The sequence below is a fragment of the Barbus barbus genome (genome assembly GCF_936440315.1).
Source record: "Barbus barbus genome assembly, chromosome: 23".
Lineage (NCBI taxonomy): Eukaryota > Metazoa > Chordata > Actinopteri > Cypriniformes > Cyprinidae > Barbus > Barbus barbus.
In genome coordinates this window covers 28561429-28575332 of record NC_136751.1, presented here as the reverse complement: position 1 = coordinate 28575332, position 13904 = coordinate 28561429, and the positions used below count along the sequence as shown (strand labels likewise).

General features: G+C 38.9%; 1 protein-coding gene across 1 annotated transcript in view; it reads left to right on the top strand.

Annotated features, from left to right (window-relative positions):
• LOC306843318 (potassium/sodium hyperpolarization-activated cyclic nucleotide-gated channel 3-like) overlaps positions 1–3915 on the top strand; it is a gene marked incomplete at both ends in the record, with an annotated part of 86768 nt that extends 82853 nt beyond the window's left edge. The window contains one exon of the mRNA XM_079374723.1: positions 2474–3915. Within this exon, the coding sequence (XP_079230849.1) occupies positions 2474–3915 (1442 nt within the window). The remainder of the gene's footprint in view (positions 1–2473) is intronic.
• Between the last annotated feature and the right edge of the window lie 9989 nt (positions 3916–13904).

Below are 13904 nucleotides of genomic sequence, written 5' to 3'. Positions count from 1 at the left end.
CAAGCAAGCACAACAGTTTATAATGCAGAAGGATAATAATGGCAGAGTAACAAGAGTAACTACTAGGCATACAACATTTGGACGGTCAGTCTTTTCAGTTAGAGCCATTCATTATTGGAATACTCTACCAACTGAATTAAGGAGTAAGTACAAATTATTCTGCATTTAAATATAAATTAAAGAAATTCTTAAAAGCAAGTCATATTTGTAATCGTGGTCTTTTTTTCTCTCTCTCTTTGATACTGCCATTACTATCCTTAATGTTATTGTATGTAATTGTATGTGTATGTGTGATCATTTATTTTAGTAATTTATTTTACTATAATTTATTTTATTTTCTGTATTTTAGACTTTTAGGTTGCCTTTTTTAAATCTGGCAAGGGGCAACAGTTGAAAATTAGCCATTGAGGCTAACTCTGGCTTATTTACAGTATTTTACTGTTGATTAATGTGCACTGTCCCTGTTAAATAAATAAAATGAAAATTAATTAAAAATATATATATATATTTAATTACATATAATTATACATATAATATATATGCATGTATAATTATGTATATGTACTTATACATATAACATACTGTATGTGTGTGTGTGCGTGTGTATAATATATAATTATAACATTACACATATATACATATAATTGTTCTCGCAATAATTTACTACAATTTATTATTTATTATATTTATAAATTAATTATAAATGATTATATACTGTATATATTTAAGAATTTATTATAAAGGATAAATATATTATATTATTTATATAATAATAAATATTTAATCATACATATATATATATATATATATATATATATATATATATATATATATATATATATATATATATATATATATATATATATATACACACACACACACACACAGATATCTATTTTCTAGAGATTAACCCAAATAATCAAAATTCATAAATTAAATTTAGCACAGCTGTAGTTTGAAATAAAGCAGGTACACTCTTTTTAAAGCATGTCTTTTTTTCTATTACTGTATTGCCTGAAGAGCAAAAGTCTCTTATGTCGTGCTCGGCTCTGCACCGGGCCCAGTGTGATTACAGTAGTAAGTGATAGCATGACATTACCAAACATAGCAAAGTGCCCTCTGCTCATCCAGGCTCTTGGTCTCTTGTTTATATCAGGCCGGCGTGAGGTAGAGGTCATGTCTGTTTTTGTACTCTTTCTTATCTGGGGCTCAGCAGTGAGGAGCAGCCAAACTCAGGCGGGTCAGCCTGTAGAAATGATCTGCCCCCTGCTACACTGAGCTATTTCCATTCGGCCTGTGTCCTCACCATGATCAGCCCCTCCGTCTCTGATTGCGTTCTGAGCTGCCCTGAGGCGAGCCCAGGCTCCAGGACTGTTTAACAGGGGTGATGTGGTGTGTGAGATGAATCAAAGCGCTGTTGAAACAGTAGACATATCGAACAGAGTGCTGCGTTTGATATTTAATATTCAAGGTGTTGCCTGAGGGTGAGTGGGTATTAATAAAAAAAAGTCATGATCAGTTTGAAGGAAGAATGCAAGCAGCTAAAATGCTAACAAATGACTTAGTACAGACATTCAGACAACTGTGTGTGTGTGTGTGTGTGTGCGCGCGTTTTTTGTGACAAATGAGGACATAGCTTTGTATAATGACACAGGTATGACACAGGTATTACAAGGTGAAGGTGACTTTTCAGGACATTGCCCCATGTCCCCACTTTTCAAAATGCTTACAAATCATACAGAGTGAGGTTTTTTTTTGAAAAGTAGAAATGCACAGTCTCCTGTGGGCTAAGTTTAGGTGTAAGGTGAGTGTAGTGCAATAGCACACACAGTTTGAACAGTATAAAAACCATTACGCCTATGGGATGTCCCCACTTTTCAAAAAAAAAAAAACGTGTGTGTGTGTGTCATATTCATATACCATAGAATTATAGAACAGAATATATAGTTACAACAAAACTATGGTAATACCATGCTATCATGTCCAAAAATGGTACCATGACACATTGATAAATACTGTACCATGGTACTGAACAATTACCATATTTACATACCATAGAATTATAGAACAGAATACAAAGTAAAAACAAAACCACAGTATTACCATGCTATAATGTCCACAAAAGTTAATACCATGGTACTTTGATATATACCATGGTGATACTACTGAATGACTACCATATTCATATACCAAATAATTATAGAACAGAATATATTGTTAGAACAAAACCATGGTATTACCATGCTATCATTTCCGAAAAATGGTAATCCCATAGTCTGTTAGAATATACCATGGTACAGAATGATTAGCATATTCATATATTATAGAGTTATAGAATAGAATATAGAGTTTCAACAAAACCATGGTATCACCATGCTATCATGTCCACAAACAGTACTTGTTCTTAGTGTTGTTAATAAAAGATATGTTTTCTGCAGACTACAAATCTGATTTTTTGTCTTTCATCTCTTAGGGAAGAAGAACTCTATTCTCCAGCACAAGGTCCAACATGACATGAATTCAGGGGTTTTGAACTACCAGGAAAGTGAGATCATCCAGCAGATCGTGCAGCACGATCGAGACATGGCTCACTGCGCCAACCTGATGCAGAGTCCGTTGCCACCTGCTCCTCCGTCCCCTACTCCCGTCATCTGGGCTCCCCTGATCCAAGCGCCTCTACAAGCTGCTGCCGCCACCACATCGGTCGCTATTGCACTAACCCACCACCCCCAACTCCCCGCCACTCTCTTCCGACCTCCGGTGTCTGTTCTCGGATCGAGAAACGAGCCGTCCAGCCTGCTGAAGAGGTTTCAGGTGGTTGCACCTAAACCAGGAGGTCCCGGATCAGCTGGTGACTCTCCATCTGGTTCCCCATTAAAGATTCGTCCGGGAGTCGATACGCCGCTTCTCGCATCCCTCCGGACGCAGCACTCATCAGGAGCCACCGCTTCCAGCCAGCAAGCCGGAATTTCATCATTCCCATTCGGAAGCATCTCTTCTTCATCTGTGTCTCCGACTTCTAGCACCGCACAGCTCCATTCGCAGCCAAGACAAAAGCAAGCCATCGCTCCCAGCACTCCTCCGCAATCGGGACATCTCCAAGCAGGATTTCCAACTGGGATCTTGGCTACAGCATCATCGAATACTAGTCCTCTCTCCACAGGCTTGTTCAGCCACGCACCCAGTCAATTGCTGCATGGCCAACCCCCACCAAAACCCTCTCAAACGGGCTCCCTGCAGCAGTTCGTTACCGGTGGGGGCAAGACTTCCACTGGGTTGAACCTCTTCCACACTCCCCCACCCGGATCCCCTGCTTCCAGCCGTTCCCAAGCCCCCGAGACTTCCACGTCATCCCAGATCCCGCCAGTTTTATCCACTTACCTTCCTTTGGAAAGGTCAGCGCTGGCCTCGCTCGCTCAGTACGGCTCAGCGAACACCTCGCCATGCTATACCCCTCTAGCCCCAAGTCCGACCATCCAGAGCCCCGTCACTGGGAGAACTTTCCGCTACAGTGACCCTTCCAGTGCCACTGGCTCCCACACCTCCCTGCTCCTCCCGCAGTCCTCCTGCCCCGGCCAGCTCCCGGGTCACCACTCTTCCGGCACAGACTCTCCGCTGGGCCGCTTTTATGAGGATTTGAACATACTGTCCAGCTCCCATCCCATAGAGGCAGCGGGTCAGTCTTCCCCTCGGGAGCCCGGTTACTGCCTCTCGCCGTATTCATCCCCAACGCTCACCCCCAAACCCTGTAGCTCGGTATCAGGGCACATGGTCGGCCCCATACAGACTTCACCGGGCTCTCGAGGCCAAGCTCATTCTATAGGGACGTCACCTGCACTTTCTCTCCCGCGCGCCTCCGACGGCCACCCATCCGAACTAGAACCACTCCGTTCGAAGCTCCCTTCCAATTTGTGAGGCTAAATCACACCCTCCTAACTCAGTAATAGCGATCTTCCTCTGTGTGGCGTTTGACGTTTTCTTTCATTATCTCTGTATCGGCACTGTGTTTTAATCTTAACCATTTTAAATATCTAAATATTACTGTGATTTTAAGAAGAGGAGAACTACCGAGTTAACTTAGAGCTTTAGATTTCTCTTTCGTTTTGCTTTGTTATCCTCCTTTTTCACTCATGAATATATATATATATGGAATTATATATTTAAATATATGTTAATCAGTCTATAGGAGGGTGTGAAATGCTACATATATTGAGACCTAAAGGACAATTGTTTATTTTATACCTATGCCAAATGCATCCACAAGAGTTTGGTTATTAATACTGACGTGGACAGGAAGACTCTTTTGCAGGAACCTATGCACTCACGCCTGCATATGAAAACTGATTTTTGTCTGATCCAAAACACCTTTTTAGTCACCCTAATGAGGATCACATATTGCTGATCTTGAATCTAAGGGGTTGTTTAAGGAATTGTACCTGTTTATTCATCCTGCAAATGTTTTGGGACCTTCCGAGGTGGAAAGGAGAACATAAGAAAACCAAAAAAATTCCCAGTCAATGTTCTCTTTAGCATTTCTTTTTTTTCTTTCAGCCACACTGTAGTAATATCAGCGGGCATTGAGTGGGTGTCAGCGGAGAGGGTTTGAGAAACGTCCCAACTAAATCGCTGTTCACTTATGTCTTCCAGGATCATACGACAGTGTAGCCCTGCAGACTGTGTGTGTGTGTGTGTGTGTGTGTGCGTGCGTGTGTGTTTCATCTTGATTCAATTGGCAATCAAGTTAGACTTACCAAGAATAGTTTTGCCTTGTCACAGCAAAGAAATGGAAAACCTCCCTGCAACATTTCTTGTTTGTACATAAAATAAGCCAACAACATTAGTCAAAAAGCTGCTCAAAGGTGATTTTGTTTGTTTTTCTATATCTTTAGCTGCTAATCGATTGGAGTGAAGGATTTTGAATGTACCGTGTAAGTCCAAACTATGACGATCAAATCCGTTCAGGGCTGGTGATTGAAGATCTCAGCAGACGTCTGTCACACACACCTGAGTCCCTCACAGGTCACGACTCTCAGCCACAGCGTTCTGATTTAAAAGGACAGACAGGCACATTTCGGGCGACCTTTGACCCTTGTTATCTTGAGAACAGGACAACACAATGACCAGCGTCAGACAGACGGGCCGGAATTGTAATGATGCACAAAACATGATTCAGTTTAAGAAAATAATAATACATACATACATACATACATACATACACACACACACACACACACACACACACACACACACACACACACACACACTATCGTTCAAACATTTGCTATCAGTAAGATTTTTTATGTATTTTTAAAGAAGTCTCTTCTGCTCATCAAGGCTGCATTTATTTGATCAAAAATACTGTAAAAGCAGTGATATTGTGAAATATAAATCACATTTAAGATATTGTTTTTATTTTTAAACACGTTTTAAAATATAATTTATCCCTGTGATGGCAAAGTTGAATTTTCATAAGCCATTACTTCAGTCTTCAGTATCACATGATCTGTCAAAAATCATTCTTATAATCTGATATATTATCAATATTGGAAACAGTTAATATTAAACTGTGATACTTTTTTCAGAATTATTTGATGAATAAAAAGTAAAAAATCTTTTGTAACAATATAAAAGTCTTTACTATCACTTTTGATCAATTCTTTGATGAATAAAAAGTTTTTTTTTTATTTTTTTAATTACAGATCTTACTAATCCCAAACTTTTGAATTATAGTGTATATAAAACAATTAAACAGTATATTTTTAATGACTGGTCTGTAAATGGATCGTTGACAAGAAATTATTATTTTCCAATATCTAGAAAAGATTTTATTTCTAACATTCAGAAAGTCAAAAGTTATACATTTTTTATAACTGAAAATTTGGTATTTAGTTTATTTATTCTTTTATTTATTTATTCATTTATTCTATATATATAAATATATATAAAATAGTCCTGCAGTTTGAGAGATTATTTTTGTCAACTGCATCTACAAATTTTGACATTTTGTGGCAGAAAGGAGTATGTTATTAGAAAACTACTAACCTACTAGAGTGTTCAGGGTCATACTGGAGAATCATTCATATGTGGAGCACAAACTGCGTGGATCTTTCTGTAACATAAATGACAAGTAAGTCACTGTGTTATTTCTAAAGGCCTATTTGAGATTTTTTTTTCCTGTTCTTTCTCACCCTCAGTGTGTTGCGAAGTGAAATACAGCGTTTATACACACCTGAGAGCGTCTGACCTGAAGAAAGTTCATAAGTTGTGAAAACTCCTCAACTTTTGAGACGCGAGCAAGTCGGGGGGAGAAAGGGAGACGGGAAGCACAAATGCAACGAGACACTGATGTATTGAGGAGGTGATGTGTGCTGACTGGCAGCCAGGGGCCCGGCAGGTAGGCAGGACCCCCGCGGGCCGCTCACCGTGATGAGAGGTTTGTTCAGGGAGTCTCTGCGTGTCTTGTGATTGTTTCTCGGGGCTCTCAGAAGTTTCCGGAGGGGGTAGAGCATTGACTGTAGAGTATTTGAGAATTTTTTTGTGACAGTTGCATAAATAAATAAAAACACAAAGGGAACCGGAGGGAGCTGAACCTGTGTTGGCTGATGGGAAGTAGAAAGAGAAGGAATCAAAGCAAACGAGTGACTGATTAGAGAAGCATAGCACGAAATCCAGAGCAGAGCCGTCAAACAAGATACTGTCACTCCAATAAATCGGAGAGTCCAGTTCAGAATCCCAGACTCATTGTCAGATATTTTGTTTTAAATGCAACTAAAATCTTTCTAGAAGATGCAAAGGTGTGCATTGAAATGACTCTTGTCTCATCTTGTCTGCTTTGAGCAACTGGCGACTGATGATGTTCACTTTTTGGGTGTTATTCATGGAACACGAGCAGAACATTTCTGTGTAAATCACACACTTCCATTCAAAACACTTTTAATGCAGTATTTTTATACAGTAAAAATTTGAAAAATTATTACAATTTTAAATAGCTGTTTTCTATGTGAATATATATTCAAATGTAATTTATTCCTGTTATCAAAGATGACTTTCAGCATCATTACTCCAGTCTTCAGGGTCACATGATCCTTCAGAAATGACTAATATTATGCTGATTTGCTGCTTAACAAACATTTCTGATATTATCAATGTGCTGCCCAACTGTTTTTGCTGAGACTGGGATACATTTTATTTTTCAGGATCTTTGATGAATAGAAAGAATTTCAAAAAATTTACTGACCCCAAACTTTTCGTTCAAACAAATCTTTCTTACATAACTGGCACATTTGACTAAATATGTTTTATGTACAAAACTAATAATATATGATTTATGTTCTGCTTGTATTTCATAAATAAGGCCTATAGATATTGCATAATCTATTATAACTTTGCTTCTGTCTATTGTAGCTAACCACTTTCCCATGAATCTATTTGTCCAAAAGGAACATGGGAAACTCTTTTACTGAGCGTCACACATGACATGTATGATTCCCTGCCGTTGCTTTCTGTGTGATTCAGAGCCGTATTTACAGACACAGCAGGAAGTCAGATCTGGACATGTTCCACCTGGCAACATGCAACGCTTCGGTTTGTCTGCCAGTTTTCTTAACACAATTCTAATTCCATTTGGGAGCGTTCCCAATTCCGATGGCTAATCTTACGCTGGCTCCGTTTGCTTTGTGCCGTGAAGGAGCGCCTGCGGAACAGCTCTGCAGACGGTAATAAAATCAATGGCAGTGGTTGAGGATTAGATTTCACACTTACCAAGACGCGTGGAGGAAAAGGAAGCGGTGCTTTGACTGGCACCATTATCTCTAAGTCATGCCTACAAATGTGTTCTGAGAGTGCGTCAAACAGGCAGGATTCAAACTGACACGGGTCACAGGTGTCCATAACCCAGACAGAACCAGAGAGCGGTACATCACCGTTAGCTGCTGATAATGAGGCCTCATGCTCTGACCTTTGATATTTTAAGGCACAAAAACAGACAGAAGAGCAGAAACTGGTGCACTTACAGTAATTAAAGGAATAGTTCACATGAAACTGTGCTGAAAATGTCCTCACCCTCAGGCCATTAAAGATGTAGATGAGTTTGATTCTTCATCAGATTTGGAGAAATGTAGCATTGCATCACTTGCTCACCAATGGATGCTCTGCAGTGAATGGGTGCCGTCAGAATGAGAGTCCAAACAGCTGATAAAAACATCACAATAATCCAAACCACTCCAGTCCATCAGTTAACATCTTTAGAGGCCAAAAGTTGCATGTTTGTAAATCCAATGCATGTCTTGATGCAAATCCATCATTAAGATGTTTTAACTTCAAACCATTGCTTCCGGCTAAAATACGAGTCAATAATCCATAATAACGCTTCCTGCAGTGAAAAAGTCATCTCATCTGAATCAGAAAAGAAATATGTAGAGATCAAGCACCATTTACAAGCCAAAATAGCGCTAAACAAATATGTGGCTGGATTTTGATGTGACCGACAACAAGGGATGGACTTTTTCACTGGAGGATGTATTATTATGAATTTTTATATGTAGCTATAAAGTCATGAACGTCTTGAAGGATTTTCTTACAAACATGCAGCTTTTGGCTTCCCAAGACGTTAATTGATGGACTGGAGTGGTGTGGGTTATTGTGATGTGATCAGCTGTTTGGACTCTCATTCACTGCAGAGGATCCATTGGTGAGCAATGCTACATTTCTGCAAATCTCTAAAACTCATCTACATCTTGCTTTGCCTGAGGGGGAGTAAATTCTTAAAGCATTTTTGGGTGAATTATTCCTTTAAATGGCAGTGCTGTTGGTTTCTGTGTGGATTACTGCAGATCACTTCAAATGTAGCAAATTTGACGGTGAAAAACACTCTCAGTGTCTGGATTGTTGTTACAATGTAGCAGTGCGGGTGGAATGTTGAAGTTCAACTGTTACATTTCAATTTTAAATGTTCATTTTGAGTCAAACATGCCTGGCTGAAAGAAATGGGTTGCGTTCTGTTAAGAGGAATCTTTGAAATGCTTCTATTTATTTCGTTTGTTTGTTTAGTTTTAAAGAGGGCTCAGTTTGTATTTTCCACAGCACTGTTTGACCCCACCTCAGTGTTTTTTTGGACTTTATAAAATGCAATGATATCATTTATTCCTCTGCTTTTCTTTTGGTGTTTCTAACATGGTTTGTGACATTCACCAAATGTTTTGATGTTCCTGTCTCTGATCTCTGGTTATTCCATTTGACAGCATCATGTTAATACACCGGAAATTAAACCTGAGGTTTCACCAAGTCACTGAAATACACTTTAGCATTTTCTTCAGGACAATAATGAAGACACAATGCTTGAACTGAGAGACCAATCAGATCGATCAGAGAATGTCAATCTATTGATCAGTTTTTTCTTATTTTTGTTCCTATGAAATATTTAAACCTGGGGAAACAGCAATAAGCGTGATGTATAACTAGTGATGTGAGCATCAGATATGTTGGAGACGACAGTAGATCCATAAACCGCCTGTTCACGTGCGGTTCAGGACAGACGCTGTGGACGGAGTCGCCTGCGGCACCAATCAAAACCTGGATGGACAATAAGCACACAAACTGGATATTATTAAGAAAAGAACAAATAAAAATATTAAGAATTAGACTGCGTCTGTGTCCTGATTCAAAGCTGTATGCTGAAGACTGTCGTTTGAGCTCCTAAAAATTTTAGCCGATATGCATGTTTTAAAATGTACATTCTTTCTCTTTTAGGAAAATAGACCAAATTATTGATGCATGTTAACCAATCATAACAGAGGAAACAGATGTCTTAAAGGTACAGTAGCACAAAACTGCCTGTGAAGTTGTAAAGATCAGGCTGGATCTCTTGAAAACCTAAAATGCAATTGTTTTTGGTGCAAGAAACATTGACTTACATTAAAAATAGACTTCAGGGAGAAAACGACTTCACTGCAATAGTATTTTTTGTCTTGTTCTACAGTACAAATAACTAAACATTATTAAATCAGGACATTTTCTTTAGAAGCGACATGACATGACAGAAGATATTCTGTCTTTTCTAAAAAAAAAAACCTGTCAAAATTAAGATTTCGCTTAAAACAAGAACAAACATTTGCCAATTAAGCTAGAAAAATTTGTAAATTTATTTTTCTAAATTAATTCAAATTAAAATAAATAAATGTAAAACTAAAAATAAAGAAATCACACAGAAAGGTTAAAATTAGTAATAAATAATAAAGTATAAAAACTTTAAAAAAAAGGGGGTCATCGGATGCCCACAAGTTGATATGATTCTTTAGGGTCTTAATGAAAAGTCTATAACATACTTTGGTTAAAATTTCTCAATGGTAAAGTAAAAAAAACGTTTTTTAGCAAGCCATTCTAGTCCATGTTGCTTTAAATGCTAATGAGCTCTGCTGACCCCGCCCCTCTCTTCCATGAGGTGATGAGCAGTACTGTTTACTTTAGCTTGGAAACTGGCTAACTAGCACCTATTTAGGAAAGGTGATTTGCAAAGATTCATAAAAAAAAAAAAAAACCTTACTGTATACTCACTTCTTCTGTAGATGAAGCTGGATCACGAATGATTCATGTGAACGTGTAGATATTTATGTAGATTGAGATCGGCGTATTCCCTTCAGAACAAAAGTCATATTAATCCTCTGCGTCTTCAGCGGCTCAGATGTCAGGAGTAACTGACGACTGCTATATTCATTACAGCCAACAACTAAACACTTCAGTCGCTTAATCGACGTTCTTGTCTTCCCCTGCACCGGAGTCGACACAATGGTGGACACATCTCAGCTCACTCAGGGCAGGTCTAAGGTAAGATGGTCTTGTCAGTCAACTATCGTGGGAGGGGTCTGTGTAAAACTAAGTCATTCTGACAGGAATCTCAGAAAAGCCTGATTTGAGAAAGGGGATTTTAAAATAGGGATCTAATAAAAAACACTGGGTGGATTCTTATCATTATAGGAAGGATGTGTACACACACTTCCAACACACATTTATGTTCAAACAACTTGTAAAGTGAATTTTGCATCCGATTACCCCTTTAATATATTAAAGCTGCAGTCCGTAACGTTTTTTGGTTAAAAATTATCCAAAATCAACATTTGAGCAAGTACATAACCAGCCAGTGTTCAAAACTATCGGCTTACTTTAGCCCGATTCACAACGGTTATCTTATAATAATGTTTTCTAATATGAGTGGTACAGGTAGGTTTTCGTGGGAAATTAGAGCATGCTGCTGCTGTAAACATAAAGAAGTTGTCCCGGATCCTGCTGGTGCCGGATCGTTTATAGCCTTTTCTTACAGCAGCTAGAATAATTAAACATCAAAAAAATCATTTTGATGGCGGATTGTAATCTAGAAAGGATTATATGAAACACATGTGAATGTAATTAAATTATATTCCAGTTTTAAATGTGCTTCTGATTACAGATAGCCTGGGATTACACAAGATTTGTATTTTAAAGGGAACCGGTTTGAAGGGAGCATAGTTAGCTTTTTGGGTTAAAAGAATTTCTTGGTATGAAATTCGAATGGTTTGACAAATGATGCTTTATTAACAAAGTTCGGGAGGAGCACGTCAGATACTTAGCCTAATTAAACACAAGTGGTAGGCAATCAAGTCAATCAACTCACGGACATAAATACAGCTGACATACCTCCACTCATTTGACGGTCTATCAGCATCCCTCCACCACCCCTTCTCCACCAATATCACTAAGTTCTCACCATACCACGGGGGGATACTCTGGGTTCGGGCCATTCCCGAGCTCAGAGCCCTTCCCCAGGACAGCACGCCAAATACGCATTACGTAACTCGTGCTAAATATATGTAAGTGTGAACTCGTGAATTAGGTTAGACTGTACAGAAATTGAAATCTACGTGTTAATACACATTATACTCATAGTCACGCAATGCGGATGTTGTTAACATTAATAATTTGAGAATAAAGTATAAGAATAATAATAATTTGCACGGTTTGATGTAATATGAGCTAACTGATCTTTAGATTAAATCACCATTGGTAGCCATTGGCACAATTTTTTCTTCAGTTGGTCAGAACAAGCGTGGAAGACTTGTTACTAACTTGTTCAGATGACAATATATGGTGAAAATTCTTATTTGGATCATATATTCCAAGACGTAGGCTAGAATTCACACCGGTGCGGTGACTGACAGCTACACATTCACCTCAAAACATTAGATTCATCCGCGCTGGAGCCGTGCCGACTCACAACCCACGCAAGATAGATAATTCCTCAAATAACTGCAGGTTTTCAGGTTTTCAAATAGAGATGGCGACAAAGAGGCAAAACTTACGGACTGCAGCTTTAAATACTTTTGTTTCTCATGTAATTGTATTTTGATTTAAGACTGTTTAGATATTTGTACTGGAAAACAAGACAAATACTAAGACTAATATTTTTTTGTTTTTGTTTTTTGCGATGTTTAAAGGTTTACTTCTTACATTAATTACAGAAATCCATCTAAAAATGAAAGATTTGGCTTTTCATCTTCTGTCCATTCAAACTCCTGTTTCAGTCTTAAATGAGTTCTCACTTTCTGTTTTTGGTCCGCAGGAGCTGCTGGTGTGGATGTCAGTCTCTCTCTGCCCTCCACCATCTGTCTAATTACACCTCCACAAACCAGCGTCAGGCTGTCTGTTATAATTATGGAGGATTCTCCTCGTGTGACACCGGGCAAGCCGAGTGTGTGTGTGTGTGATGCTGGTTAACTCTCTCCTGTAAGGTCACAGATGTCAGATCCAGACGCTGAGAGCTGCAGCTCATCTGTGGTCCGTTTAGTTTCTGCTGCTCTTAAAGATCAGACAGTAATGCAGCTAATCTGAGAGCACTAAAAAACAGAGATTTTTTACTGGACTATGTATCATTGGTTTGTCTGTGAGGGCCAAATGTGTGAAATATTGTGTGAATTATGCACTTTTATAAGGTGTTTGAACAGTTCTATGGCTGCAGTGTGGGAAAACAACCAGCCTGTAATGTTAAAAATACACCCACAATTTTTTTTTATAATCCCACTAAATCATAAATCATACATGTCATCATAGGGGAAAAAGTCCTGCCCATTTGTGATGCTCTCTGCTCTATTAGCATAGACACAGCCCTGAGTGAGAAGCAGCAGTCCACCATTACTGTTTTCCTGCTGTAATGTTAGCTGCTGGAGATATACAATGTCAGCGCTAAAGAGGCTTTACAAGTGTTGTGTTTTGGGATACAACAATGACCAGGAGTCTCTATAGACTCCTTCCATCTCAGCCGCTAAGGACACCAGTGTTGCCAGATTGGACTGAAGATTTCCAGCCCAACTACAGCTCAAAACCCGCCCATTTCAAAAAATGCCAGCCCAAAATGCATACTGTGATAATACAATAGAACAAACAGTAAACCCAAAACAAATGGGTTAGTGCAAAGGGCACTATTTAGACACACACAGCACACTACCTTATCTACCTGTATATATTTTGTTTAACTATCAAACATGACATCAGAACTGTATAGCAGAATAATAGCGTATAAACACGCTTACCTTTTTATAGGGACTTAACGTAGAGCAGGGATAGGCAACTTCGGTCCTGGAGGGCCACTGTCCTGCAGAGTTTAGCTCCAACCCTAATCAAACACACCTGAACCAGCTAATCAAGGTCTTCAAGGTCACTAGAAAGCTACAGGCAGGTGTGTTTGATTAGGGTTGGAGCTAAACTCTGCAGGACACAGGCCCACCAGGACCGAAGTTGCCTACCCCTGACGTAGAGGATCTTCGCAGAACTGATGAGAACGTCTCTTGAATATAGAACAAACTTTGTACAGTCTGAACCAGCTTGATTAATACATCGCTGAGTCAAATCTCTCCAGCAACTGCCGGGGAGGTTTGAAA